The sequence below is a fragment of the Rhinolophus sinicus genome, linkage group LG01 (genome assembly GCF_036562045.2).
Source record: "Rhinolophus sinicus isolate RSC01 linkage group LG01, ASM3656204v1, whole genome shotgun sequence".
Classification (NCBI taxonomy): domain Eukaryota; kingdom Metazoa; phylum Chordata; class Mammalia; order Chiroptera; family Rhinolophidae; genus Rhinolophus; species Rhinolophus sinicus.
In genome coordinates, this window is record NC_133751.1 from 115,012,937 (window position 1) to 115,040,192 (window position 27,256).

At 40.1% G+C, this 27,256-nt stretch overlaps 1 protein-coding gene across 2 annotated transcripts in view; it reads left to right on the top strand.

Annotated features, from left to right (window-relative positions):
* CNTNAP5 (contactin associated protein family member 5) overlaps positions 1–27,256 on the top strand; it is an 807,958-nt gene that overhangs the window by 510,570 nt on the left and 270,132 nt on the right. For both annotated transcript variants that reach the window (XM_019749551.2, XM_019749552.2), the window contains exon 12: positions 17,018–17,137. In XM_019749551.2, the coding sequence (XP_019605110.2) occupies positions 17,018–17,137 (120 nt within the window). The remainder of the gene's footprint in view (positions 1–17,017; positions 17,138–27,256) is intronic.

Sequence of the window (27,256 nt, forward strand, 5' to 3'; positions counted from 1 at the left end):
GCCTCAGTGGTGTAGGAGATCCCTTCTCCTAGGCGCTTCCTGATAGAGGGTTCCTGATGAATTCTGCTTGCTGGTATAATCTGATTCACCTGGTGTGGTTAGAGGTCGTCCCTTTTGATTTAGTGGGGTGGAGGTGAGGGTTGAATGATCCAAGCTGGGCTGCCTTCTCTTGCTACACTAGGGTTCAGAGGCAGAGAGCACTAGATTTGTTTCACCCTTTTGGGCCAGCACAGGGGTGGAGAAGCACTGATGCTGTGTTATCTTTTCCGTCCTGAGGTCCCAACCATGTCACCTTCTTTTTTCCCACATTTTAGAGTTCTCCTTGGTTACTTTTGCATTGTGTTCCTGGGTGATCATCGTAATTAGCAAGGAAGATCAGGGAGAAATGAGTCTAAACCATCTTGTCTGAACTGGAAGTACTTCCACAGGTTTAAGAATATATACATATTTTTAAATATATACAAACCATTCTTCAATGTTGTAACTTAAATTTCAAATAGGTGAGATATTCACAGGGATGACAAATCGATCTTTGTAAAAAGATATAAAGAAAAAAAACCCTAATTTTCATTCTTATCTTCCATCTGCCTAGACCTGCCCCAGACTGTCATAGGTACCTTATATTTCATACCTGAGTTTCCTTATAGGAATACAAAAAATACAACTACATATTATATACACTGTTTTACACTTTGCTTTTTTCATAAAGAGTTTTATCATTCTCTTTTCATTCACCTGGAATTCAGTTGTAGAATTGTAACATAATTCATTTTATAAAGCAAATTGATAGACTTTTTTGGATATTTTTCTAATATCATACAAATAAAACCGCAATGAACTTGAATATATACCATTTCTCACCCTTGCAAATATATCTGTAGGTTATAGTTCAAGAAGAAGGATTTCTAAGTCAAAGAATATATATGATTTTATTACATATTGCCAAATTAACTTCCATAGGCATTGAGCCAATGTTCACTTCTACGAGAAATGCATGAAAGTGCCAGTTTCCCCACATACTCAGTAACAAAGAGTGTTGTCAAAAGTTGGGATGTTTGCCAGCTTGATAATTATTTCTTGAGAAAATAGAAATAACATTCTTCAAAAGCCTGGTGGTGTTTAGCAAATGATAGGAGAGCTCAGTGAATGTTTGGTCCTCCTCCAGGCCTTCAATATGCTTAATATATAGTTACATCTGTTCAGGACACTGGGAAGGATATAATCTAGGTATGCATTGATGTATTTATATCTATATCTGTATATCTACATCTATTCCCATATCTCTTTATATAGATATATGTACATATACACATATATATTATATATGCCATATATATATATATATATATATATATATATAACTATAGAATTATATAAGTGTGTAAATATATACTTTTCCCATCAAGGATAATAGTTTCCCATCAAGGGCTTTAACTCAAGATGTCTGACCAGGAGTAGATATATATCCATTAAGAAGTTAGGAGGACAAAAAACTACGCATATGGCGTGATTTACAAGGCAGCACTTTGTTAAATAAGTGGAATAGATAAAATTCTAGATTTCAGAACAATATGAATACGCTAAGGATGGGTAACTTTCTATAAGAGAGAGGAGGAGCAAGTCCCCACAGGATGTCGGTGTTTGCACAAGTGGGCAGGATACGGTGAACAGGAATTATGGATGGCAGACGGAATGTCTGGCTCCTCAAAGGCTCTCACTAGAGGATCAAGGAATGTAGACAGAGATGAAGGGGGCAGGGCACAGATGGCTGCCTTGGGGCCCAATAAGGAGGTCAAGTTGACTGGATGGATTTTATAGGGAGGCAGTGGGCAATCAGGCTGAAAGTCACTAATCATTTGGAGCAAGAATATCTCCTTTTACATGTTTTAAGTCTTCAAAATTCTCCTCTGAACAACATGGATCTTTTTACTTCTCTATTAGTAGAGATCACTTCAAGTTTCTTAATTATAAGTTAAAATCATGTTAAGGTGGGGATAAAGAGAAAGAGGGAAAAAAGCGAAGGTTGAAATATTGTCGCTGTGATGGTCTTCTCTGGTCTCCTCACTCATTCTGCTTTAAAAGAGTCCAATCCTCTAATTAGAAATTAAGAATAAAAGTGAGTGTACAGACTCGCCTATGTGATTCCTCTAAGAAATCAAAGCTCTTTCATTTTCAAACTCCTCGCATGACAACATAAAACAATCTCATTAAGGATTTGTGAAGTAGTGGTAAAGTTTAGACAAAGTTCAGGCAGCACTGAATAAATAAAAAAAAAAGTGTTTGAGAGTTTGTTCAAAAATTGGGTAACTTCGGATTTCAGTTTTCAGGAAGCTGAAACTGAACAAAAAGGGAAAGCTCACAGGTAATGATCCTCTCTCCAACCCATGGACCTAGCAGGAACAGGGACACAAACAGATGCCTGAAATGCAAGCTTAATGGGAAGAAATGTGAGGTACTGCCTGTGGAGGTCCTAGCCAGCTGGGAGAGGAAGATTCTGTTATATACGGACATAATGGGCCTCCAGGAAGGGAAAGGCACCTCCATTGTGGCAGACGCCATCTTCCGCAAAAGTGACAGCCATGTCGCAGTATAAATAGTCCTACAGGGAACTGACTTTTGAGTCCAAGAGAGGCGCATTCCTAAACTGGGGCTTTTTCACAGACAGTGAGGCAGGGTGTTAGAGCAGGTTTTTAAATTGCTTATTAAGACAGATGGTGAACTCTCTTTCTGCTGTAAATCTGTCTTAAATGAATCTTGAGAGATTGAGATGTGAGTGATCTGGGAAGACTATAAATGGAAGTTCCTGTGTACGTTTGCCTGGTGAGGTTTCAATGTCAAGGAGTTACAAGTCATCCAGAAGGAGCTTCCGTTCTGTGGTCAGAAGGCCTCGGTGGCTGTCTTGTGTCTGTCGGTTTGCAGGCATGTGGTTAGGGTACAGGTAACACATGCCAGCTGGGAGCAGCCTCAGCAGGGCAAGACTCTAACAGGGGCGATTGCTATGCCTGGCTTTGCCCACTCTGGGCAGCAGCATTTGACTCTAAGAGGCATGCAGAGTTCCCCAGTCAAGCCATCCGTTTATAACAGCTTCCCATCTGGGGCTTTAACTCAAGATGTTTGACCAGGACAAAAGGATAAGTGAAGACTCAATCCAGTCTGGACTGGGAATTAAATTCAGTGTAATATTCATGTTTCTAAAAGATGAATATAGATTCAATGACTAACGAGATGAAAGATACTTCCAGGATACATTGCCGGGAAGCTGTGTATACCATTTAACCAATAAAGTGAATATTTCTCCTGGGTATTTCTTCTATGTGGTCCCAAGGTTATCCCTCTGCCTTGTACCCTGTCTGTCCCTCACTGTCTGACCAGGGATGGCATCTTCTTTCTCTAGAAACCTTTGTACAGCCATCTCACTTGGGTTTATGCAGTTGCTCAGACAAGGTTGTTTATGCATCACAGCTATATACTCCTATTAGCTTGACTGATGGATGGCCATAGTTTTTATACTTACTTATTCACTGCCTTGAACAACTAGTCTCTCTCTCCAGTAAAGTTCACACCTCCCTCTGAAAACCAGCTCAAACTGTGTTTGAGAATCTTGAAGAATTCTCCCAGGGTATTTCCAATATTTCACTTTTGAGCTGCTGTTCATATCATTTTCTGTTTTTTCCTCTTGTTTTTTTCTCTCCTCTAGAGAAAGTTAACATTTATCAGGGACCTATGATGCATCAGACAGTTTACAGGGACTTTTCTAATATCCCATTTAGTCTTCAAAACAAGTCCATGAGGTCAGTATTATTATTATATTTTACAGAGGAGGGAACTGGAGAGCAACAGTAATTGGTAGCTTTTCCCTCTGGCTAGCTCCAGTCATCAATTGTCAGAGACACTGCTGCACACACTGCTCTGCTTAAAGTGAAGTCAAGAGCAGTCTGAAGACCCATGGACATCAAACAAAGCCTAAGTCAAGAGTCCAGGGCTCCTGCTTACTTGAGAGAAGGGCTCAGACACATCTCTGCAAGAGACAGGCTGCCATCTTTCATGACAACCTGGGAAATAGGCTGCTAATGCTGTGCTCGTGCTCTGAGCTGGGGCGGATCACAGTTTCAAAGGCCTGGGACTTATGTAATTCTGGGGATCCCATTTGAGACTTTTTTCTAAATGATTTTTAGAATGAGAAAATAAATCACTACACTTTGCATTTTGAAAGTGACAAGTATCACAGACATTTCCAAGTTAATAAGAATAATACTTTTATTAACTTTCTGACACAATTTTATTGTACTTTTATTTCCTATCTTTTGTCTACTTTCTCTTTGTTTGCCTCGTGATATGATATTATATATATATATATATATATATATATATATATATATATATTTTTTTTTTTTTGCGGAGAATAAAATGATAATGCAGTTTTCCATCTAGTACAGTTGATCAATATATATTAATGTGTATTTTTAAATTACATCGATCATTTAGAAAACATTATTTTTCAGGTTCACATTTTGTTATTGGTAATGCAATATAAACTTTCAAAATATTCATTGCTTATTTACTTTAAAGTGAAACAATATGACAGTAGAATATAAAAAATTGAAATGCATGTCCCATTTTCTTATCTGGTTACCTAATAAGCAAAACTCAATATAATGGATGCTGAATATTAACATTTTTTAGGTATCCCTAGTACTAATTGTACTTATTTTCAGGTACATTTTAGAAACATCTTCACATGTTTATTGGCAAACATTCAAACTTGTTTTGTGTTTTCTCCCTGGTAGTTTAGTATGGTAAAATATGCATAATTTAATTACCATCTTAGCCATTTTTAAGTGTACAGTTCCGTGCTTTTAAATGCATTCATAATATGCTACCATCACTACCATTCACCTCCAGAATTTTTCATTGTGTTAAATTGAAACTCTATACACATTGAATAATACCCCCATGTGCAGTATAAACTTTTATGAATGTTAGAATTGTGAAAATTCCTATCCAGTTCATAAATTTCATGTAAGACTTAGAAGAATTCACTAGCTTTTGGCTGTGTACACATCAGACATGGCTTTTCTCCATGCCATGCACACTTCTGGTGCTGAATGCTGCCGTCGACAGTCTAGGGAGAGATGACCTCTGGCCCTGAACCATTCAGTTACCATGCTGTGTGACAGTGCATAGGCTGCCGCAGGAGTATTCTAAAATCATAATGACCTGTAATTACAATGCATGGGAGTAGCCACAAACCATGTGGTTATGCCTCCACCATACAATCTAAACTGAATATGCATCCACAGCACACTTCCTAATTAACTGAATCACAATAATGTCTGTGGCTTCGCCAATGTTACCTGTCATGAGAAGTGTGACAATGAGAAGGGCAGGAAAAAGAGACAGCAGCAGTATTAGCCAGTTGCAGATACACACACACACACACACACACACACACACACACACACGGTCTGACAATTAAGTCTGCAAACTTATCCTAGAAAAAGGGCTACATACCTCTGTTATGGATATCACTCTGATCACCTTCAAAGTACTCCCCTTGGGAAGCTACGCACCAATGCCAGCATCTAGTCCACCCTTCAAAGCAATTTTGGAACTCTTTCTGGGATGGCCATCAGAGCTGTTGTCAGATCACGCTTGATGTCCTGAATGTCATCAAAATGTCTTCCTTTGAATATTTCCTTTATCTTTGGGTAAATAAAGAAGTCACTGGGGGCCAGATCAGGTGAGTAGGGAGGGTGTTCCAATACAGCTATTTGTTTGCCGGCTAAAAACTCCCTCACAGACAGTGCTGTGTGAGCTGGTGCATTGTCGTGATGCAAGAGCTATGAATTGTTGGCAGAAAGTTCAGGTCGTTTAACTTTTTCATACATCCTTTTCAGCACTTACAAATAGTAAACTTGGTGAACTGTTTGTCTAGTTAGTAGAAATTCATAATGAATAGTCCCTCTGATATGAAAAAAGGTTAACAACATCGTTGCAACAAGTTCACGAACTTAATTTAAATTTAATTTTTTATATTAGTTTCAGGTTTACAAAACAACATAGTGATGGGCATTTACACCTTTCACAAAGTGATAACCACCCTGCAAAGTCTACTACCCATCTGGTACCATACATAGCTATTACAACACCATTGACTCTATTCCCTATCCTGTACTTTGTATCCTGTGTATGTATATGTATGCATATATATATTTAGTTATAGTTGATATTCAATATTATTCTATTTCAGCTTTAGGTATATAGCCAGTGGTCAGGCATACACACAATTATGAAGTGATCCCCCTGATAAGTCCAGTACCCATCTGGCAGTTACATATTTTATTTTAACTGATTGTTATTAAAGTATATTACTTTCACGAAATTTGTAGCTTTAGAATGTGTCAGTGTGGTTTTGCTGAACTGTTTTCCTCAGAATGTTCCTTCCTATGGATTTCTCTTTAGGGAAAAACACAATGGTAAGACACTGGTTAGAGGTCTGAAAGGTAGAAGGGAAGCAGCAGCTCACTGAGGCAGGTTTCGTGTCTCACCATGCTGGCATGGGCAGTGGACAGACAACAGGAAATCTCACAGATTTCGGTCCATCCTCCTGGGCTTGACACATATGTATGTGTCCTTGCTTGTTCTTACTCCCACACCTCACATCCATCTTTCCTTCTGGACTGTGGACTGCAAGCTCCATTATCAAATGCAAAAACAACAACCTTACTAAGTCTGCCCCACCAGCTCCCACAGTTCCCTGTAACAGATCAGCCTAAAGATCCATGTATAGCTATCTCCCCATGGTCTGCTCCTCTGACTGAACCCTGGCTGACACACACGTCTACAAAATGACATAACCACTTTAGGGCTTTGCTAGGGGTTCCTGAAGTTGTAGTTTCCTTTGCTTTACAATAAATTCATCTCTAGCCCAGAGATTGGTGTCTAGGGCTTCTCTTTGGTGGCCATGTTGTTTCATGGCAGTTCGTATTCTCTGAACCCAGGGACGATGAGAAAAATTTGTAAGCATAATCTGGTAGGAAAAACTACAACATTTTGAGTGTAATCTGCACCGACATGACTTGTCCTGGGTAACAAAATTAAATATCCTCTCTGTAAGCATAGCTTAGGGCATTTGGGTTAATCCTTTTGTGTCAAATATTATGTGCTCTGCACACACTAAAAGACACATATTGTTTACTGTAAAGTGTCCTTTTCACAGCTTAAAAAATAGGCATTCACCAATTCATACTGGAAGATACATTCTTTATGGTTTGCAAATGCAAAATATTAATTTATTTTACCAGCGTGGCCTCTGCAGAGGATCCTGAACTTGTTAACAATGATGGTAAAATATAGAGAGATAAACATTGTGTAATTATTTTCAAGGATGCCTTCAAGGTACTTTCACTAGGATTGCCTTATTACTCTGTCTGTTTGAGGCCAGTTTTAGAAACGTATGACCACAATATAACTATTTTATGAGTTTTTGTTTGTTTTCAGCATTTAGAGGAGAGAGCAAGGAGTGTAGAGCAGGGAACCAATGTCAGATGCCCAGATCCACCCCTTATCAGCTGTGGTGGCTTTAGGCAAAGCTCTCACATTGTGAGAACTCACTGGCATTATCCATAAAGAGGAATGCTTGCTATCAAGCTTGGCACTCAGAAATCTCCGCGTAGCGGAGCTACAGCTTAGGGAGCGAGGGAAAGAGGTTGGTTAATCTGAGTGTCTTAGCAAAATGGAAGTTTCTTTTGGGCTCATGTCAGGACCTTGGGAACCTCTTTTTCCTGGTAGAGGGGAAAGGATGTGAGAATCACTCACAGAAAACCTTTAAGTGTCACATGTGGAAGTGAGGCACATGTCCCTCCCTCATTTCATCTGGAGCAACATGAAACTACCCTTGGTAGCCCACATATGCCATGCTGTCCTTCCTACCTCTGACTCGTAAAATGTGCTGTCACCTCTGCGGGGAAGGGTGTAGTATTGCTTGTCAGCCCAGGACACGTCTACTCCGCTTTCCAGGTCGTTTCAGTGCCATCGATCTAATGCCTTTATTGTGTTTCCCTGAAAATAAGACCTAGCCGGACAATCAGCTCTAATGTGTCTTTTGGAGCAAAAATTAATATAAGACCAGGTCTTATTTTACTATATGACCTGGTATAGAATAGAATAGAATAGAATAGAATAGAATAGAATAGAATAGAATAGAATAGACCGGGTCTTATATTAATTTTTGCTCCAAAAGATGCATTAGAGCTGATTGTCCGGCTAGGTCTTATTTTCAGGGAAATGCGGTAGTGGGCCTGGCTATTCTTTTGTCAAATGTAAACTAGGCTTTGTACATTTCCTCATCATGCCATATTACGTTATAAATGGTGGCATGTCCATCTCTTCAATTATTCTGTTGGAGAACAGAAATTGTTGTTGCTTCTTAATATCCCTAAAAAATCACTATAATTATTGTGTAGTTATCAGTATAGTAATTGCAGAGCCAAAGTGATTGCTTGGAAATTCATTACAAACCTTTGGAAGTTCTATTAGTGCCTTCTTACGTTTAAGAAAACAGAACCTTAGAGCAGTATTGAGGCTAAGTTTCCAAACCTCATAAGCAGCAAAGCTAGCATTTTAATACAAAACTCCTTGGGTTAAAAACTTCTCTCTTTTTCACTGTACCCCATGAACTCTACACTCAAAGAAATGATCATGTTGTTTTGAAGTCAAGGCTGACTCCCATGAAACAAGCAGGGAACTGTTTCAAGCATGATAAGACAAGACTTCCCGATGGATGAACGCAGCTAGGAGTAGGCAGATTAGGGAAAGTGATGGAATCAAGGCGTGGGGGCAAGATGTGTCAGGGCGTCTTGTTCTAGTCCACAGTTGAAGTAAAGGGTTTGGAGATGCTCGCTTGGAGGCCATACTCACCAGATGGCAATTTTAATACCAAACCCAAGGTCTCTGAGTAAGACCATGTCCATGAGCTGGTGACATTTCTCCCCCACATTGCTAGGTTTCCCTCTTGTGTGGTAGCCTGCTCTTGTACTGAATCTTTGTGTAATTTGAAATGGAATTTGGATTACAATGATAGATACATTAAAGGCTTGTATTAAATCAACTTGTAAACCTTTTTGTCCTCCAGAAGAAAAGAATATTTCTTCTTGTTTCTCTTTAATTAATGTCTAATTAATCCTTTCCATGTAAGATGCCCAGACATATGGAGTCCCAGACAAGCTATAGAATGGCCATCTTCAGATCCAGACATGCACACACCTGTCCCTGTGCCATGCTTACCCCTCTTTCTGAAGAGGCCTACAGCGGCCTCTGCCTTGCTTTTGTCTTCATTCTTCCTCAGGGATGACTGCAGCAGTCTCCTCCCTTGTCTTCTGCCCTCAATCTATCTAGTTCTGATCCAGTTTCCAGAGAGGTCTCTCAAAAAGGCACAGCTGCTAAACACATGTGTGGCCCTCACAGGTTCCCTCAGGGGGCTCTCCTAGCCTCTTCAAATGTTTCTAAATTCACCAACACGTCATTTTTTGAACACCTACTGTGAACCAGGCTAGTCCCTGAAAATACAAATATTTAAGATCCAATTCCAAAAAAAAGTCATCACATAAATGAAGACTATAACTTAATCTAATCCCTTACCTAACTTAACATTTGAGAGCAGGGGCAATATCTTACTCATCTATGTATTCCCCAGCACTTAACTCTATACCTAATACATGGCTGGGATATGGTACTTATTTGATAAATTCACTGCAGGGCCACGCATGTGAACCCCACCCTTTTTTTGTTTAAATTGTTTTATTGTATTTATAAATGATAACAATTTGATAGCTCTCACTTACCGAATGCCTAATGTTGGCGAAACACTATCACAGCCAATTTTGATACTTTACCTCATCTCATTCTCATTCTCATAAAAAAAAAAAGTTCAAGGAAAATAAAACTCAAGAGATTAAGCAATTTACCAAAAAGTTTGTAAATGATCAGTGGTTGTTGGATTCAGAGCTATCAGCTTGAACAACATCAAATGATAAGCGATGACATTCTTAACCAAGTGTAGGGTCATCTAATTAGTGAGTTAGTAATCGTTCTTGATTTATGCAGATACATGATAAACATCACTCCTCCCAAAAAAAACAATAGTATGAGGCAAAACAAAATGGGAGAGAAAAATATACAGAGGCTTAGCATTCTGGGCAAAAGTTGAAATTAGTATTTTGACTGTATCAATACTTATTAGAAACTTGAGTTTTCAGCAAGTAGGACAGAATTACTAAAAAAAAAAAATCATGAAGATGTGTCACTATTTAATAAGTGTGGCTTTCAAAGATTTTTAGAACAAGACTTGTTAAATTTTAACTTGCAAATGAATCATCTGGATATTTGTTAAAAACCAGTTACCACAACCCTGTGCCCAGAGACTCTGATTCAGAATGGAGTCCATGAATTTGCATCTGTAGGAAGCTCAGAGTGACAGTAGTTGCTGCTGGTTTGAGGACCACACTTGGAGAACCACTGCTTTAGAAGCCGTGTGTGCCCTCTGAGGGTCATGCCAGTACCTGCCTTGAGATTCCCGATGCTTCGTCCCCATTCACATGACGAGCTGGACTTAATTCACATGTGGACTACAAGGAAGGTTCATATAAATCACGTTTACATATTTCTATTTTAAATACAACACTTTACTAAGGATAATTACTGTGCATTTTATAGATTAATTTATTGGATCACAGAGGGTAAGGATGACAGGGTATGTATAATAGGCCTGTTAGACCCAAGATTCTCAACTTGTATTTAGCAATTGCAACTTCATTGTCCTTATGTAATGGAAAGTGTTGTGGTTTCTAAGGAGAAAAGGAAATATAGCTGCACTTTGAGAGGGAGGTGAAGCTGGATGCAGGCATATTGTTTGCCCCTAGAACTCACCAGAACTCATCTGGCTGGTGTGCCGCTCTATTTGGACACTGCATCAGATGGAACAGACATCAGGGCCCCCAGGCACGGTGTCCTGGAGGAAACTAAAACACTTTTGGGGACGTATCCAGTAACCCAACACCCTGTCCCTCAACTTTTTCAGGTTTATTGAAATATATATTTTACATCAAAAATTTTCCCTATTAAAGTGTACAGGTCAGTGTTTTTTAGTATATTCACAAGGTTGTACAATCATCATCACTACTTAATTTCAACACCCCAAGAAGAAACGGTATACATTAGTAGTAATGGCCGATTTCTGATGCTCATCCCCAGCCCTTACCCCCAGCGCCTGGCAACCCCTGGTACACTTTCTGTCTGCACAGACTTGCCTTATTTGGGCATTTCACATAAATAGACTCATACAATATGTGATCTTTTGTGACTGGCTTCTTTCACCTAATGTAATGATTCCAGGGTTCAAGATTCATTCCTGTTGTAGCACACATCACTGCTTCATTTCTTCCATCACCTAATGAAAATCCACACTGTATAGATATACCACCCCCAGTCGTTTACCTATTCATCAGCTGGTGGCCATTTGAGTTGTTTCCATTTTGGGGCTATTTTGAATAATGCTTCCTATGAACATTCGTGTGCAGATTTTTATGTGGACATGTTTTCATTTCTATAAAGTAGATATTTAGGAGTGGAATTGTTGGGTCATAGCCTTCTTGATATAAATCTTTTCATTTTGAAATAATTCAGTGTAAATTGCAAAACAAAATATACCAGGGGTTCCTATGTACCCTTTACACAGTTTTCCCCAATGGTAACATCTTGTATAACTGTGGTACATCCTTAAAACCAGAAAAATGACATTGGTAAAATGTACAGAGCTTACCCAGATGGCTGCATTTTGACATGTACTAGTGTGTGTGTGTGTGTGTGTGTGTGTGTGTGAGAGAGAGAGAGAGAGAGAGAGAGAGAGAGAGAGAGAGAGAGAAGGGGGGGTTCTGTGCAATTTTATCACGTATAGATTTATGCAATCAAAATGCAGAATATTTCATCTCAAGAACTCAACATGCTGTTACTTTATAGCCATACCCACCTTCTGTCATTTCCCATCCCTAACCTCCAGCAACCACTAATCTATTCCAATCTCCACTAACCTCCTTTTAAGTAATGAAATGTTACAGAATCTGTCTATTTTCAGCCGGTACCAACTATGTGCAAACTGGGACATCAAAAGATCTATTTTCTAATTTAATCCCCTGACACATTTTTTGAATTAATTTCAGAAATCCCATCAGTTTTAATACATTATTTTTTTATCTTTTCTTCACTGAAACCAGGCCAAGGCAAAGTCCCACAAAACTACTGCACAAGGGGTTTGATAAACTTAATTAAATAAATAGCTGTTAAATGCAAAATGCTTCATAGGCATTTATTTAATAGGATTAATTTGATTTTATTTATGTCTGTAGGCTATGTGTGTAGATCTACAACTAAATATGCAATCATGTAGTAAATATTAGAGTCCTGGGGCCATAGAGAACGAGGAGGGAAATAGGACTGAAACAATTTTAAAGCCTTGAAAACATGTAATTGTAAGTTTCATTTCTATTGCTCTAGTTCTATAATAGGAATATAAATGAAGGGGAAGAAAAACTGTAGCTCTGACTTTGGTACTTGAAAGGGTGAGGTCTAAATAAAAGTATTTTGTTGTCTGAACACTATCATTATCTATAATGAGAATGGGCTTCACAAGGACATTTTAAATTGTGCCTGACGTAATAAATTAGCTGCCAGGACCAGATTCAGACTCTTTTCCTTAAATATGGAAACACTTATCCAAGTGCTCTGTCCAGCTTCATTATACATCTGCACATATTAATGTAAAAATTTATTCTAATGAGTCGTACTATGTCCTTTTCATTAATGAGTATGCTCTTTGTGTGGACTCATAATATTGGACCTTCAAAATTAGCACTGGCATTCACTAGTTGCTGTTTTTAATGGACACATGTCTTGCTAATGATAGAGCTTCTTTGTTTTTCATTCATGCTTCCATCTTCTTCCCAGCAGCAAATGTGTTGGGTCTCTTATAGTGGCCTCCAATGGTAATTTAGAACTTCTATAAGACATATGTCTTTTTAAATTAGTGGAGATGGTCTTTTTTTTTTCCCCCCTCTTTGGCATATATATATATATATATATATATATATATATATATATATATATGCTAATACATTTTCTAATATTGAACCACTCTTGCATTTTTGGATTAAGCCCCCACTTGGCCATTAAGTCCTTTTAAAATAAGCTACTGGGTTCTATTTGCTATTTTCTGCAATTGTTTTATTGATATTCATATGCGAGTTTGTAGTTTTCTTTTTTTGGTATGATCTTTGTTATGTTTAGGGATCACCTTTCTATCTACTTCATATAGCAAATTTGGAAGATTTCTTTTGCTGTGATTTAGAGGAGCGTAAGTAGCAGTGTAATTATCTGCCCTTTAAAAGATTTTCTTGAGAAATCATCTGATCCTGCTGTCTTGTTCTAGGGGAGCTCTTTAAATACTTTTTCTTTCATAGGAATTGGTCTTTTACATTTTTCTTGTATAGGTATTGGGATTAATTTTGATAAGTTTAAGACCCTGAATTACCAGAGATCTAGAACGATGTCTTTTTTGTTTAGTTATATGAGAGCCTGAGAGTTACTGAAGAATTAGTAGCTCGCGAGTAATTGTTCATACAGCACTTGTTGTGCGGTGTGGTAGACAAGCAGTGTAGAAAGGGCAGCTCAGTAAACAAGGAACGTGTTTGTACTTCCTGGAATGGTTGGTGGATGGAACATATATACTTACCTTCACTTCCCTGTAAAGCTTCACATAAAAAGTAGTCAATGATGTAATTTTTTAAATGTCTCAGTCAGCGTCTGATCAGAGAAACACCTTGACTCCAAAGCACAGCCAAACCTTCAACTTTAGTAGTGGGGTGATCATAAGAGGTCTAAACATGCCCAGACTAGAACTTAGGGTCACTAAAGGAAGAGATGGCCCATCGAGTGTAGGCGTTGACTTGGCTTGGTTGTCCCACATTAATAACTTAAGTCAAAAGATAAGTAACAAAAGATAAGTAAAAGGTAATCGACAATAGCACCCCATGCCCTGCCCTGACTGCACAAGTGTGAAATGAATATGTGTCTGTGTCACTTCCACCTTCCAAATCACATGGAAAACATCCCTCTAAATTATAGTCTATCAAGACCAAGAGAAAACACCTGAAGGCACTGACATGAGGATTTCCTAAGCCAGATAACCCTACAGTAACGACCTTGGAGGACAAACCACAGACATTTGCTTAGAGTGATCAGTATTTTAATGAATGCTGTTAAATATGAGATGAGTACAGAAGATTACCTGACATGTAGAAAAGAGTCGAACGTGAAAGATAAGAGACCGAAAGAAAACACAAAACAAATACACCAACTAAACACACACAACACACACACTTGAAGAAACAGTATGTACAGAAAGAAGAAAATGTAAAAGAAACTGTTATAATTAGTATTCTCATAGATATTAGAGACAAATTGCACCAATAATAAAGAATTGCATGTTATTACAAAAAATAATAATTATATATATATATATATATATATATATATATATATATATATATATATTCAAAGGAAGAAGCAAACACTCTAGGTAATTTAAAAATGCTACAACTGAAACAACCCAAAACTGGAAATAATCCAAATGAACTAAGAATTAAAAGCTATCATGTCTTCACAGAAGGGATGTAGGGTCTATTAGTTTTTCATAACAAGCTTTGTGATTCATTGTGTAGATGGAAAAAAAAAGTCAAGTAAGTACAAAATTGACAAAAAAAGTAGAGGCAACATGGCATGAAACAGAATAATAATAATACTAATAATAATAGATCATATTTATCAAGTACTTCCTATGTGCCAAGCACTATGCTAAGTGCTGTATGTGCATTGTCTCTTTGAATCCTTACTACAATTGTATGAAGTAGGCTTTTTTATACCCGTGTCCACATGAGAATTAATACATTGAAAGTTTATTAGGTCTCTTTTGCTGCATAATGAATTATAGAAAAATGTAGCATCTGGAAACAATAGACATTGTCACCTCATAGTTTCTCTGGGCCCTTGTGCAACTTACCTGGGTGGCTCTGTCTGGGTCTCTCCTGGGGCTGTTGTTAAGATGTCAGACGGGTGCAACCATTTAAGGATTGAACTGTGGAGATCTGCTTCAGAGCCCACACCATGGCTTTTCTCCTAAGCTTCCAAGTTCACTTGTGTGGGCCTATTCTCAGGGCTGCCTCAGGAAATACAGTGGCTTCTCTGAGAGCGAGTAATCCAGGAGCACCCAAAATGAAAGCCACTGTCTCTTTATACTCTTGTCTTGCAAGTTACATCTATCACTTTTATCATATTCCCTTAGAAGCATGTCTATAAGGCCAACCCACACTCAAAGAGAGGGTATTAATTCATGAGCAAGGTATGAATACCAAGAGGTGAGGATAAGATGAGTTATCTTAGCGGTTGCCTACCACAGGTGAATTAGCATATCTGAGCTCTCATAAATAGTAAGTGGTAGTGTGATACGAAACTATCCAGCTGGACTCCAGGGCTCAGGGTCTTAACCCACAGTGTAATCCCCTAAATGTGATCTGGGCGGAACAGCATCATTTCCTTTCACAGGGTTGTTATCTTGTGAGTGAGGGAGTGGCTTGGGGGAGGCACCACACATAAAAGCTGACGTCCATATGTGTGACACACGCTCAGGTGGACTGTCATTTTGGGCAAAGAGGAATACGCTATATGTAGTGCTCAGTATGTAGAATGCAACTGGGACCCTCCCATTCACCTCCTACCTCACGAAGTGTGGAAGGCTGCAAGAGAGAAGTGCGTGAGTACAAACATAACCTTGACTTCACTCTAATTTATAAAAACTCAAAGCCCCTCAAGCTTTAGAACTTTACTAGTAATGAATTATTTGGGACACTCTTCACCCTTGTTCATGACAAACTGCAGCTTCATTTTCCGGGGATGGGGCACTCGTCACAGGGACATGTTGGTGAAAGTGAGGAGTTGGTACTCTGTCCTTAATGCTAGCGGGAGCCACGAAAATGTTTCAGTGTTTTAAGACTAGGAAGGAGACACAATCTAATGTGTACTTGCTGCTCTGGGGTATACTGTTTTGTTTAAAGCATGAAGCAGCATTCATGCATGAGACAGCAGGTGCCTCCTTTAAACCCACTGATTCATTCATGTTGGTGTAATGAGACTTATAAATTTCTCCTACCTGCAGATTGGTCACGGTACCTATCTCAGGGCACCTGTGCCTAACAACCCCTGTGGCTGCAGCCAGGCTGTGAGCTTCCTAAGGCACAGATGGATTGCCTCATTCCTGTTCTGTCGCCTGGTGGCAGCCACACTGTTAACATATATTAGGATCTCAGTAAGTGCCTGTTAGGTCAAAATAGAGTAAAGCGGATTGAGCACCTCCGGTATATGAGTGACTATGCAGGGCTCTGGGCAAAGAACATTATGAGAGTGCCATTTTACTTTATTAATACAAAGTCATGACTGTGTATGTTCATTCAGGTTTCCAGCCACTAGTCAAACTCTTGATGTGAATGTGGCACTCTGCAGGCTGGCACAGAGCGTCAAACAACACATGGCCACCACTCTTGCAGACTCTGTAACCACTGGGGGAGGCGGTGGGCAGGGCAGTGTAAGATGATCCTAGCTTGATACACTGCATGGGCATCCGGGGGGACATATACATCAGCATTGAGAAGGGCCTTGTCCTAGGTAAGGGTGGACCTTTCAGAGGATGTGACCTCTGAGCTGGTTAGAAGAATGACTCTTAGGATGAGTGGAGGATGTGACTTCATCAAACCCTGCGATGCTTATTTGTTAAGACATGGGGGGAAAGTCGAGGTTATAGGAGAAGGGAAGGAAGTCAACATTGACCATCAATATAAGTTGGAGTCACTGATCCATCCAGGGAATATGAAGAGACATACAAAGTTTCCTTCCTGCTGCCTTTGTGTCTTCTCAGCCCTCTATGAGAGATCCTGCGAGGTGTACAGGCACCAAGGAAACACGGCTGGTTTCTTCTTCATCGACCCTGATGGCAGCGGGCCGCTGGGACCTCTCCAAGTATACTGCAATGTCACAGGTGAGGGTGCAGTATTCCCACTCACGCTCAGCCTAGTTATGTGGTGGTGTACAGAGAAGGGAAACCCACGGGAAGGGGATGCTCATGCAAACAGAAATTTCAAAGACCAGCGTCTGGGGCGCAAAGTGGTATTTAAGGAAATAATAGAATGAGCAGCTAGGTTATTTCGTGAGAGAAGAAAACTTGTTAAAACTTCTACCAAAACAAAGAAATTAATTATCAACTATTTTCTGTAGAGCTTGTCAAGGATACTTTTTTTCTTAAAACTCAAAAATAGAAAGCAAAGGAAAATCAAACAAACACAAAACAGAACTCAAAACCAATAGGAAACGTTGACTCAGGAAGCAGGCCCTGAGGACTGCATGAATCCACACTCTCTCCCAGCTTCAGCTGTTCACCCGTGAAATGGGAAGAGTAGCTGCTACCTCCTTGAGTTGTGAGAATTAGTCACAGTCACGTGTATTGGAGCAACTAATAAGACTCTTTTTCCATTAGACACCCAACAAAAACAAGTGAGCTCTTTCTGTTTTCCCTGGTGATCTCACATAACCGGCTACTTCTTTCAAAAGCACGGAGGACCTAGTGAGAGACCCTTATTACATGAGTTCAGAAACAGCAGAGGATCACCAATGTATTTTGAAAAATAATTCCACAAAACCAAAATGCAACATTAATAGTTATCTAAAAGTACATCAATGTGAGTGCTCTCTCCATTGTGAGTGGCATTGATTGGCGCAGGCACAGTTTTTGATTCAAGCGCTACCTTTTCGAAAGGCCATCAGAATCATGTAATGAAGAATAAAAGTGGGGGACAGTTATTTCTCATTGAATTCTCCAGTCCTAGGCTTTTCTGCAGCAAGGAAACCACCTTTATGAAGCTCTTTCTGAAGCCAGATACTGTCCTGGGCACTGAGGATATGCAGAGAAATAAGACAGAGTCACTGTCATTTCTGAGGCCGAAAAATTGGGGAAAACAACATGCAATATCACAGGTAGAAATGCAAGCAAACTTTTGCAAACATGGTGATTAAGGACACTTTGGCAATTGGTCCATCTGAGTACAAAGGACCACGCTGTTTCTTTTGTTTTGGTTTTTTTGTCCTGCAGAAAATGCTAGTTACATAGAATTGAATACCATCTTATTGCATTTCCATAATGCTTCATCTCCAAAAATACATATATGCTAGCTGCTTCTCAGCAGCCCTATAACATCATCAGAAATTGTGTTGCTGTTTTCTTTTCATGGTTGTAGTAACCGTCAGTGTTCAAATACCTGGTCAAGTATTAGGGTTCTCGGTGGATCCAGGTTATTTCAAAATGTAATTAACGTAGAGATCTCTGAGGATTCTTGCTGAACATACAAACTTCCCAACCCCAGAAATTCTCATTCAGTAAATGCACTTTTACTGAGCTTTCCAAGTGAGTCTGATGCAAATTGTCCCTGGTGCACATTTGACCAAAAAACAAGGAAGTGACTTAGTTGCAGAATCAGGGGAAGGAGATGCATGCCTGCTCCTGAGTGGTCAGGTGTGGTCGCTCAGTGCTTACCAACTTTGGCACCTGATATCATTTGTTTGATCCTCACAGCAGAAACATAAGGTCGATATTTTTATCTCTAGCTTACATAGAAGGAAAGAGAGCATGAGAATTCCCTGACTCACTCGAGGTGATAAATACTGGAACTAATAGTCAGGATTCAGGAGGTAAAGAAAACATTCGGGCATGGTGATAATCTGTATCATTAAATGTTAACTGGATGCTTCGTATTGCTTGTTTTGCTTTAAACAGTGCTTCTATTTTTGTTTTAAGAATAAATCAATTTAATTATAGTCAAATTGAAGGAAACAAGAAAAATATGAAGAAAATATTAGTCACCTATAAACCACAACTCAGATGTTACCATTGTTATTTTTGTTAGAATTCCCATGTGACTTTTTTCTATGAATGTATGTTTTTAAATATATATTTTAAAATTGTGAATTTAATAGACTTGTCCTTATATTATTCATGTATATTTTGAAATTAAATATGTACATTAAATATAGCTTAAATTTTTAAACTCTCCAGAAGTAAAATGACACAGAGGGTATGATTGATTCATAGGTCTCATTTACATAGAATCTCTGCTTGTCTTTGGAAAGATTTCTCTCAGGGATTATGTAGGTATTTTGTCCAGAAATGGCTAAAGATGAATGTTTCCTTGTATTTAAATGAAGCTCTTTTGCTGACGTGATCCTGAAGGAAGCAAGACCTCTGAGTTGTGTCTGGGAGTCCGTAGGCATCGTCATGCATGATTGGACATTTCTTTTAAATATGTTTTTTTGGTCTGCAAAATATATAGGTTTTTGGTTTTGCTGTTTTCTAAAACAAACCTCTGTGTTGGCTGAATTATATAATTCTCATATTTAACTGACAAATATTTTTAGTACATAAATATACTGATAATCAAATCCTTATTTTTCTATTTGTATTACAATGAATCCATATTCATTGTAAATGCTAAATGTTTGTAAATATAAGTGATTTATGACACTAGCAAAAGTGTGATCAAAGTGGTTCAGGGAAGAGAGGAAGGGAGAAGAAAGACAGGAAACGGACAGAGAGAATGGCACTGGAGTTGGGGGAGGAAAATGCAAGACTTGGTCTGTGTGTAAGTCCGTTTGTGCAAACACAAGAGTTGCTGCTCTCTGCCCTTCTCAGAAGCATTACTGAGGTGATAACAGAGTGGAAGCAGCCCTAGCAGGCTGGGACCTGCACTGTGTCTAGGCACCGGTGCCCTTAGTGGCAGGTCTCTAAGATCAGGATCTGGGGCCAGGTGGTCTCCAAGCCACCCTCATTTAGATTCCCTGAGAGATAAGTGAGCTTCAACCAAAAAAGGAAGTTTCTCCTAGGAAGTCTACAGGTGCTTGCCAATAGATCACCTGAGGATGAAGCAGGACAGTTTTTGTGTGGAAAACGTACATTTGAATCCCAACAGCATCTCTATTTACAGTGTCCCCTGGGGGGGACATTAGTTCCCCATTCCTGTAGGTGTGGTGGCCCTGAAATCCTCCTAGAGATGAGTCTGTGCATCTTACCCAACACTGGGTGGTCTCCGGGTGATGAGATCCCTGAAAGCTCAAGTAGCAGCTGTCCCCTTTGGTGTAAGGCAGCGTGATCTGTGCATGGGGCAAGTGGGCTAGTTTTGGGGGAGTGACCTAAGAGGCTGATAGACTTCTTTATAAAGTGGCCTGAATCTAGGCCTGTGCAAGTGTTGACAGTATGCCACACCTAGGACTGGGTTCTAAGTCACTTACTTGGGACTAGTGAGTGGGAGAAAGGAAAGGCCCGGTGTTTGGATGGAGGATTGACTGAATTTATGGATAAGGAAGCTGAAGAATGAGTTTCTGCAGGGATACCATCTGGTCTCCTTTTAACATCTAAGTGATGTACTATTCATGTCAGCTCAATGTAAATGTACAGATTTCAGGTACATTGTGAAATGCTAAGGATACAAAATTGAGTCTGCATTAGTTTTTCCAGGTCTCTATAATAAAATTCTACCAATTGAGTGGCTTAAAAACAAACAAACAAGAAAACAGAAGTACACTGTCCCACAGCTCTGGAGACTAGAAATCCAAAATCAAGGTGCCGGCAGGGCCGGATTCCCTCTGAAATCCTGTAGGAGAGAATCCTTCCTTGTGTCTGGTGTTTTGCCTAAACCTCGGGCATTTCTAGGCTTGTAGCAGCTCTTCTGTCTCTACTCCTAAGAGGCTGACACCCTGTTTCCAGGTGACTTTGTCACATGTTACCATCTCCTCTCATGTGACTGTGTGTTCTCTTCTTATAAGAATACTGGTCATACTGCATTGGGGCCCAGCGTAATAGAGTATGACCTCATTTTTATTTGATGATATTTGACAAGAGCCTATTTTCAATTAAGGTCATATTCACAGGTACTGAGAGTTAGGGCTTTACATATCTTTTGGGGGTGGGGGACAATTCGACCTATAATAGTATCATTTCAGTCTCCGTGACATGCTAATCATGGAGAAATCACAGCAAGGATTACACTATGACAATGACAGGCTATGCATAGTCTTGGGAGCCTGTGAGTGGAGCCTAATGCAGCCTCTTGTGGAGTGGAAGGGCCGTGGGGTGGGCAGGTGGTGTCTCTAAGACCTGGATGGAAAGTGGAGCTGCCCAAAGAAGAGGCACAGGGAGACATTTCCAGAAAGAGCAAATAAATATCAGGAACAAAGTTCTAGGTCCCTTGAACCTGCGCATATGTGGGGGCCACCAAACTCTCCAAGTTGTGTCACTAGTTTAGAAAACTGAAAAACTCATGACACTGAATGAATAGAAAAGAAAAGGATCCAAGGGACCTGAGCAGGGACAAGTAAAAACTGTTGAAGGTCCACAGTCTGAATTACAGTTTCTCAGTAAGGAAATCTGCTGTCTCAATTCCAGGGAAAAGAAGGAGCAGTGTCATTGTAAGGAATTCCTGAGCCTGCAGAGTACTTCCTGTTCCTGATTGAGACAGGGAGAGCTTTCTGAGTCCCAGCATCAGGACACCATCCTCACGTCATACGTGACCTTTAACACTGTCCTCTGTCTTGAGGACAGTGTCTTTGTCAGACGGCTTTTTCAATTCAGGGACTGTTGACAATGGTGTGAGCATGCAGAAGGAGATGATGGGAAAAAGATTGTACTACAGAGCTAGTAAGAGGGGTGTCACCACCATGAGACTCAGAGAAGTGAGAGGAGAGATTGTTGCCTGAGAGGAGAGATTGTTGCCAGAGTAGGAAGGATGGCAGCGTGTGGATCTGTGCCCTCCTATGTGGGGACAATCAACAAATATCTTGGAGAATCACCTCAGTCTCCCAGCTCCTTCCAGTGTCCTTGTGTCTCCATTGAGCAGACACAGCTAGAACTCGGAAGGCAACAGCACTTACGGATGGAATGCTTTCAGTCAGTCTTCCTGGGCCCAGAGAAGGCTGCAGAGGGATAGAAAGGGTACCTGGTGAGGCAAATAGAAAATATCCATGTTAGTCTGTTTAAAGAACCATCCAAAGAAGTCTGGGGAAATGATTAGAATTCACCAAGAGTCAAGGATGGTGGGAGGCCAAATCCCAAACCTTGCAAACATATGAAGCATGGACTTATTCAATAGTCTCCAACCTGAAGAAGAATGGACCTCCCTTTTCAGGTTAAATGAGAGTGAGATGAGGATGAATGCAAGGAACACATACTGACTTGGACAGTGACTGACTAAAGGTTGAGGGCTTGAGGTCACTCAATGATGAAGAACTGAAGGATAATAGACAGCTAAGAGAAACTGTGACATATTGAGATGTAATGTTTTGTTAAAGGGGACATCTGGGTCCCGTGCCACTACCTGGTGGTAAAAAAATCTCCTGGTCTGGATGTGGATACTTTCTGCCAATGATGTGACATCTGGGATTATTTTTTTGGCTATGACCATTACTTGGGTAAGTAGGAAGAGATGTGTTTAAGACCACAAGGAACCCAGTAAGAACTCAGAATTGTGCTGCTGGATGAAAATGCATGTAAGGTGGGTTTGCAGGATGGGTTAGAAGCTCTCAGGAAGTCAGGTGTTCTGGACACTGGGATCGATGTACAGAAAAAGGTAGGCGTGAAGGAAGAGCTGGGCACAGCAAGTCATAGGTGAAGGCAGTGAATACCTGGGGTCAGGGGTGGGACTCCTCAGCGGTGGCCTGCCTTCCTTGGTACAATGATCAATTTTATGTTCCCGCTTGGCTAAGCCACAGTGCCCAGATATTTGGTCAAACATCATCATTAATGTTTCTGTGAGGGTGTTTTAAAGATGAAATTAAGATGTATATCACTGGTCTTTGAATAAAGCGGATTACCCTCCAAAACGTGGGTGAGCCTCATCCAGTTAGTTCAAGGCCTTAAGAGAACAAAGACTGACCTTTCCCAGGCAAGAAGAAATTCTGCCAGCAGATGCCCTTCAGATTCGAAGTGCAATTATGTTCTGGGTCTCCAGCCTGTTCACTTACCCTGAATACGTATGAGAGATTTGTATGCATATTTGCATCCTGTTGTCTCTGTTTCTCTGTACAACCCTACCTAATAAGCTTAGGTACCTGCAGTCTGCATGTCTCCTACTCTCTGCTCACCTCTCATTTTTTATATAGACTTCCACCATGGCACTGATAACACTGTATTATAACCACCAATGTTTACTTGTGTCCTCACAGGGCTGTGAGCTCCTTGATGGAAAATGAGGGACAGTGTATGAGGAATCTCTAGATATAGTTTACACATACTCTCATGAGTCCAGTGTTAACAGAACTCTGAGAAGTCACAGCCAAGTGAAAGATTAATTTCTGCCAGCATCCTTTTATTCTTCCCCCTTCCCATAATTTATCTCAGATTGAGGTCCTGTCCATTAAACTAATAGTTTGGAATGGTGGATTTTGTCTCAATGTCTAATCTTAAGTGTGCTTGAGTAATTTTTATCCTTTGCAACATTTTCTGCAAATCCAAGAGTAAAAGTGTCCAATTTCTCTTCATTGCTTCCAAGACCTTCTGTTGCTATCCACCCTTCCCCTAAGCCCTTCTTTTCGTCAAACATAGAAATGACTAGTGGGAGTGGCACATATTTTGTAGTCATGTTGGTGTTCAAATATCAGTGCTGGCACATTCAGGCTGTGTGACCTTGGACAAGTCATTTAGCATTTCTGGAGCTTGGTTTTCTTTGATGAGATTTAAGAAAATCAGAGCAAGCTGCCAAAACAGTGAGACAGAATCATAATAGTGAGAATGATAAGATATGGAGACTCATGAGGTTTGCACATAGATTAGGAGCTGTATGAGAATGGAAAAAAAAAAAATTGCTGTAAAGATTTCCTTTACTAGGTTTCCAGTAAAATGGAGATGATTAAAATGGCTACTTTTCAAGACTAATGGGAGGGTTAGAAAACATACGCAAAATCCCTAGATTCAAAAAGTAAATGGTCATGAAATAGGGTAACTGGATATCAGGACGTGATGATTAAATGTACCCTCTTTTACTGGCACTGCTGTCCTAGTATAGAGGACATCTAAATAGCCACCCTAGCTTTAGAAGATAGCCATCTTCTCTCCTTAGCAATAAAGTCTTTACTCCTGCAGGTGCCATGAGATTTCTGAGGCTCCAGGAGCCTGATGGGAGCCTTTATGAGGGGGAGTTTCCAGTATCAATAGAGCAGAATTAGAAGGATGAGACACCCTGACAAGCTTTTCCTTAGAACTTGACATTTAAACTTATTCTACTCAGTTTACATTTTACCATTTGAATGTTAACAAGATACCTTGTCAACATGTTAACAGATATTTCCCAGCCACACACTGTCTTCCCTCTGTAGAGGACAAATGCATAACAATATGCAAAATTGTCTAGAACCACTAACAAAAACACAGTTATTTCTTGATGGATACAATGCCAATGTCAGGTGTCTAAACCTATACAGAAGCCATCAGACATTGCTAGGAGTTTGCAAGGAATGTTTAGACAAATCTCTACAGGAAAACTTGTTTTTCATTCTCACACAGCTCCTAATCTGTGTGCAAACCACCTCACAAGTCTCCATGTCTTATCACTCTCACTGTTGTGGTGCTCTGTGTTGCTCCTTTGGCAGCTCACCCTGTTTTCATTAAAACTCATCAAAGAATACAGAAGGCAGCAGGTAGAGAAGCCACAGCTGAAGTCTCTCTAACCTGCCTGCACATAATTGTGCAGTGTGATTTCAGGTAACACATGATCATCCACACTATTGACCGAAAGAAAGAAAACAGTCCATTCAGGTAGGTGGAAGAGTTGTCGGCCTTTCTTCCCAAAGTGGGAACACGGTCAGTGAGTACGTTTACAGATGGGCTGCACAAGGGTGGGCAGGTACCGGAAGTGAGAGTCAGCCGTTACACAGAGCGGGGACGCTTACGGCACATGTAGTTCTCTCTGAGCTTCTTAGTGTGTTGTTAATTATGGGCAGCTCTATTTTACACCTAAGAAAAGTATAACTCAGTTGTTGGTGTCACGTGCATCTGTAATAAAGCTCTGTCCTTGTATCTTCTGTCGGCATCTCCCTGCTGATTTCTGCTGTGAACACTCCACTTCCAACACACACACACACACACACACACACACACACACACACACACACACACACACACACACACCAAAAATGAAGTACTACCTTTCATTGCCCTGACAAACCTTCCACAACAACAAGCTGGGCTCAAGTTCTCAAGTTTGTGTTTTACCACATGTTGGATAGCCATCATTGCCAAAGTACTGCTGCTGGAAAGTTGTCACTTGATAACAGAGTGCATACAGTTGAGCTAAATATCTGCTGGGAACTGGGCTAGTTCAACATGCATCACTGAAGCAGCTGGAATAATTTTTATTTTACGAATGTGTTGAGGAGGCTAGTAAGTTATAGAAATGGGACCCCATTTTAGCCCTCAGTTCTAAAGCTTTTTCTCCAACTGGTGTGTGGTACTTCTTATCAAAGGGTCTTAAGGCATGGGAGGCAAACTCTCCTCTATTACTGTGAATCAGGATGCATTGGTTGTCTGCTAGGCCAGACGCTGAGGAAGCACTGAAGATAATAGAGATGATTCAGATACGGTCCCCCAAATCCACAGAGTCTACAATCTTCTGTCCTTGTGGTAGACACCCAAGGAGACACCCAAGTTTTCACCCTTCCCCTCTCTGATGAATAATTCATGCAACAGCCAGAAGTCTCCTTTAAAAACACAGTTATCTTGCCTCCACACCCCTCTCTGCTTCTACCTGTGGAAATCTCAAGCTCCTTATTCATGGATTGTAATTGTTAAAGGGCACGGTGGTAAGGATATATGAGCTCCTACGCGTTACTTAAAAGTCTTAGAACAAAACCTGTACTTATCACAACCTCCAAATTATTATAGTTAGTATCTATTATAATGATCGTCTGTGGTATCACAAGCAAAGCCCTTGATCTTTGTATCTCAGTTTCTGTCTCTATAAATGGAGAGTGATGGTAACAGCTTTAAGCTTGGTATGTAGTCCATTATATGAGTTAACATTTAAACAATGCTGGATAGTGACTGACACAAAGCAGGTGGTGAAGAAAATGCAGGTCTTTCTCCTTCCCTCCCTCCCTTAGAAACACAGCCACTGTCTTAATGGGCGACAGGCTTACTTGATCAGGGAGAAGCCCAGAGGCTGTGTCCCTGGCAATACAAGAGTCATTTCCTGTTTGGGACTCATGTATGGATGACACATATGCTGTGACTGACTGACAATTTACTCAATTGGAATAACACTTGTATTTCAGAGGGATAATTTGCTTTCTGAGAATGAAGTGATGTCCAGAGGACTATTTTAAGATGAAGAAGAATGATAACTTAATGGTTTAGAGAAAGGAAGCCTTTTTTAAGTGTCTGTCTCCCTGTTTAATTCCTTATGCTGTCAGCCAATATGTGGTGACTACAGAGGGATTCCAGAAGCCTGATCTCTAAGACAAAGCTGGGATTTGCTTGTGTGAAAGTCCTGAGCTTTAAAGTGGTCTCTCTGGGCTAGCAGGCGGCATAATCTCCTGCTAAATTGGACCATTAAAAAAAAACTATTAAGTCATAAAGATGTAGTATTACCCTGAAATTAAAGCATTGTTACCTTTGGATTGCCAGGAATTTTAACAGGTACTTAGAGAAACTGCTTTCACACTTCCCTTTAGCGTGGCCAGTTGACTCCATATGCATGGATGAGAAGAAAGGCTCATTCATTTATCTGCTTATTCATTCTTTCATCTCCCCTATTAACCCACTCCCTAATTTCTTTAATCCCTTTATTAATCTTCTGTTTATTTACTTACATGTTTATTTTGTATGTGTTCAGTTACTTATACGTTATTCATTCTTTTTTATTTTTTTTTTAAGATTTTATTGTGGAAGGGGAACAGGACTTTATTGGGGAACAGTGTGCACTTCCAGGACTTTTCTCCAAGTCAAGTTGTTGTCCCTTCAGTCTTAGTTGTGTCGGGCGCAGCTCAGCTCCAGGTCCAGTTGCCGTTGCTAGTTGCAGGGGGCACAGCCCACCATCCCTTGCGGGCGTCGAACAGGCAACCTTGT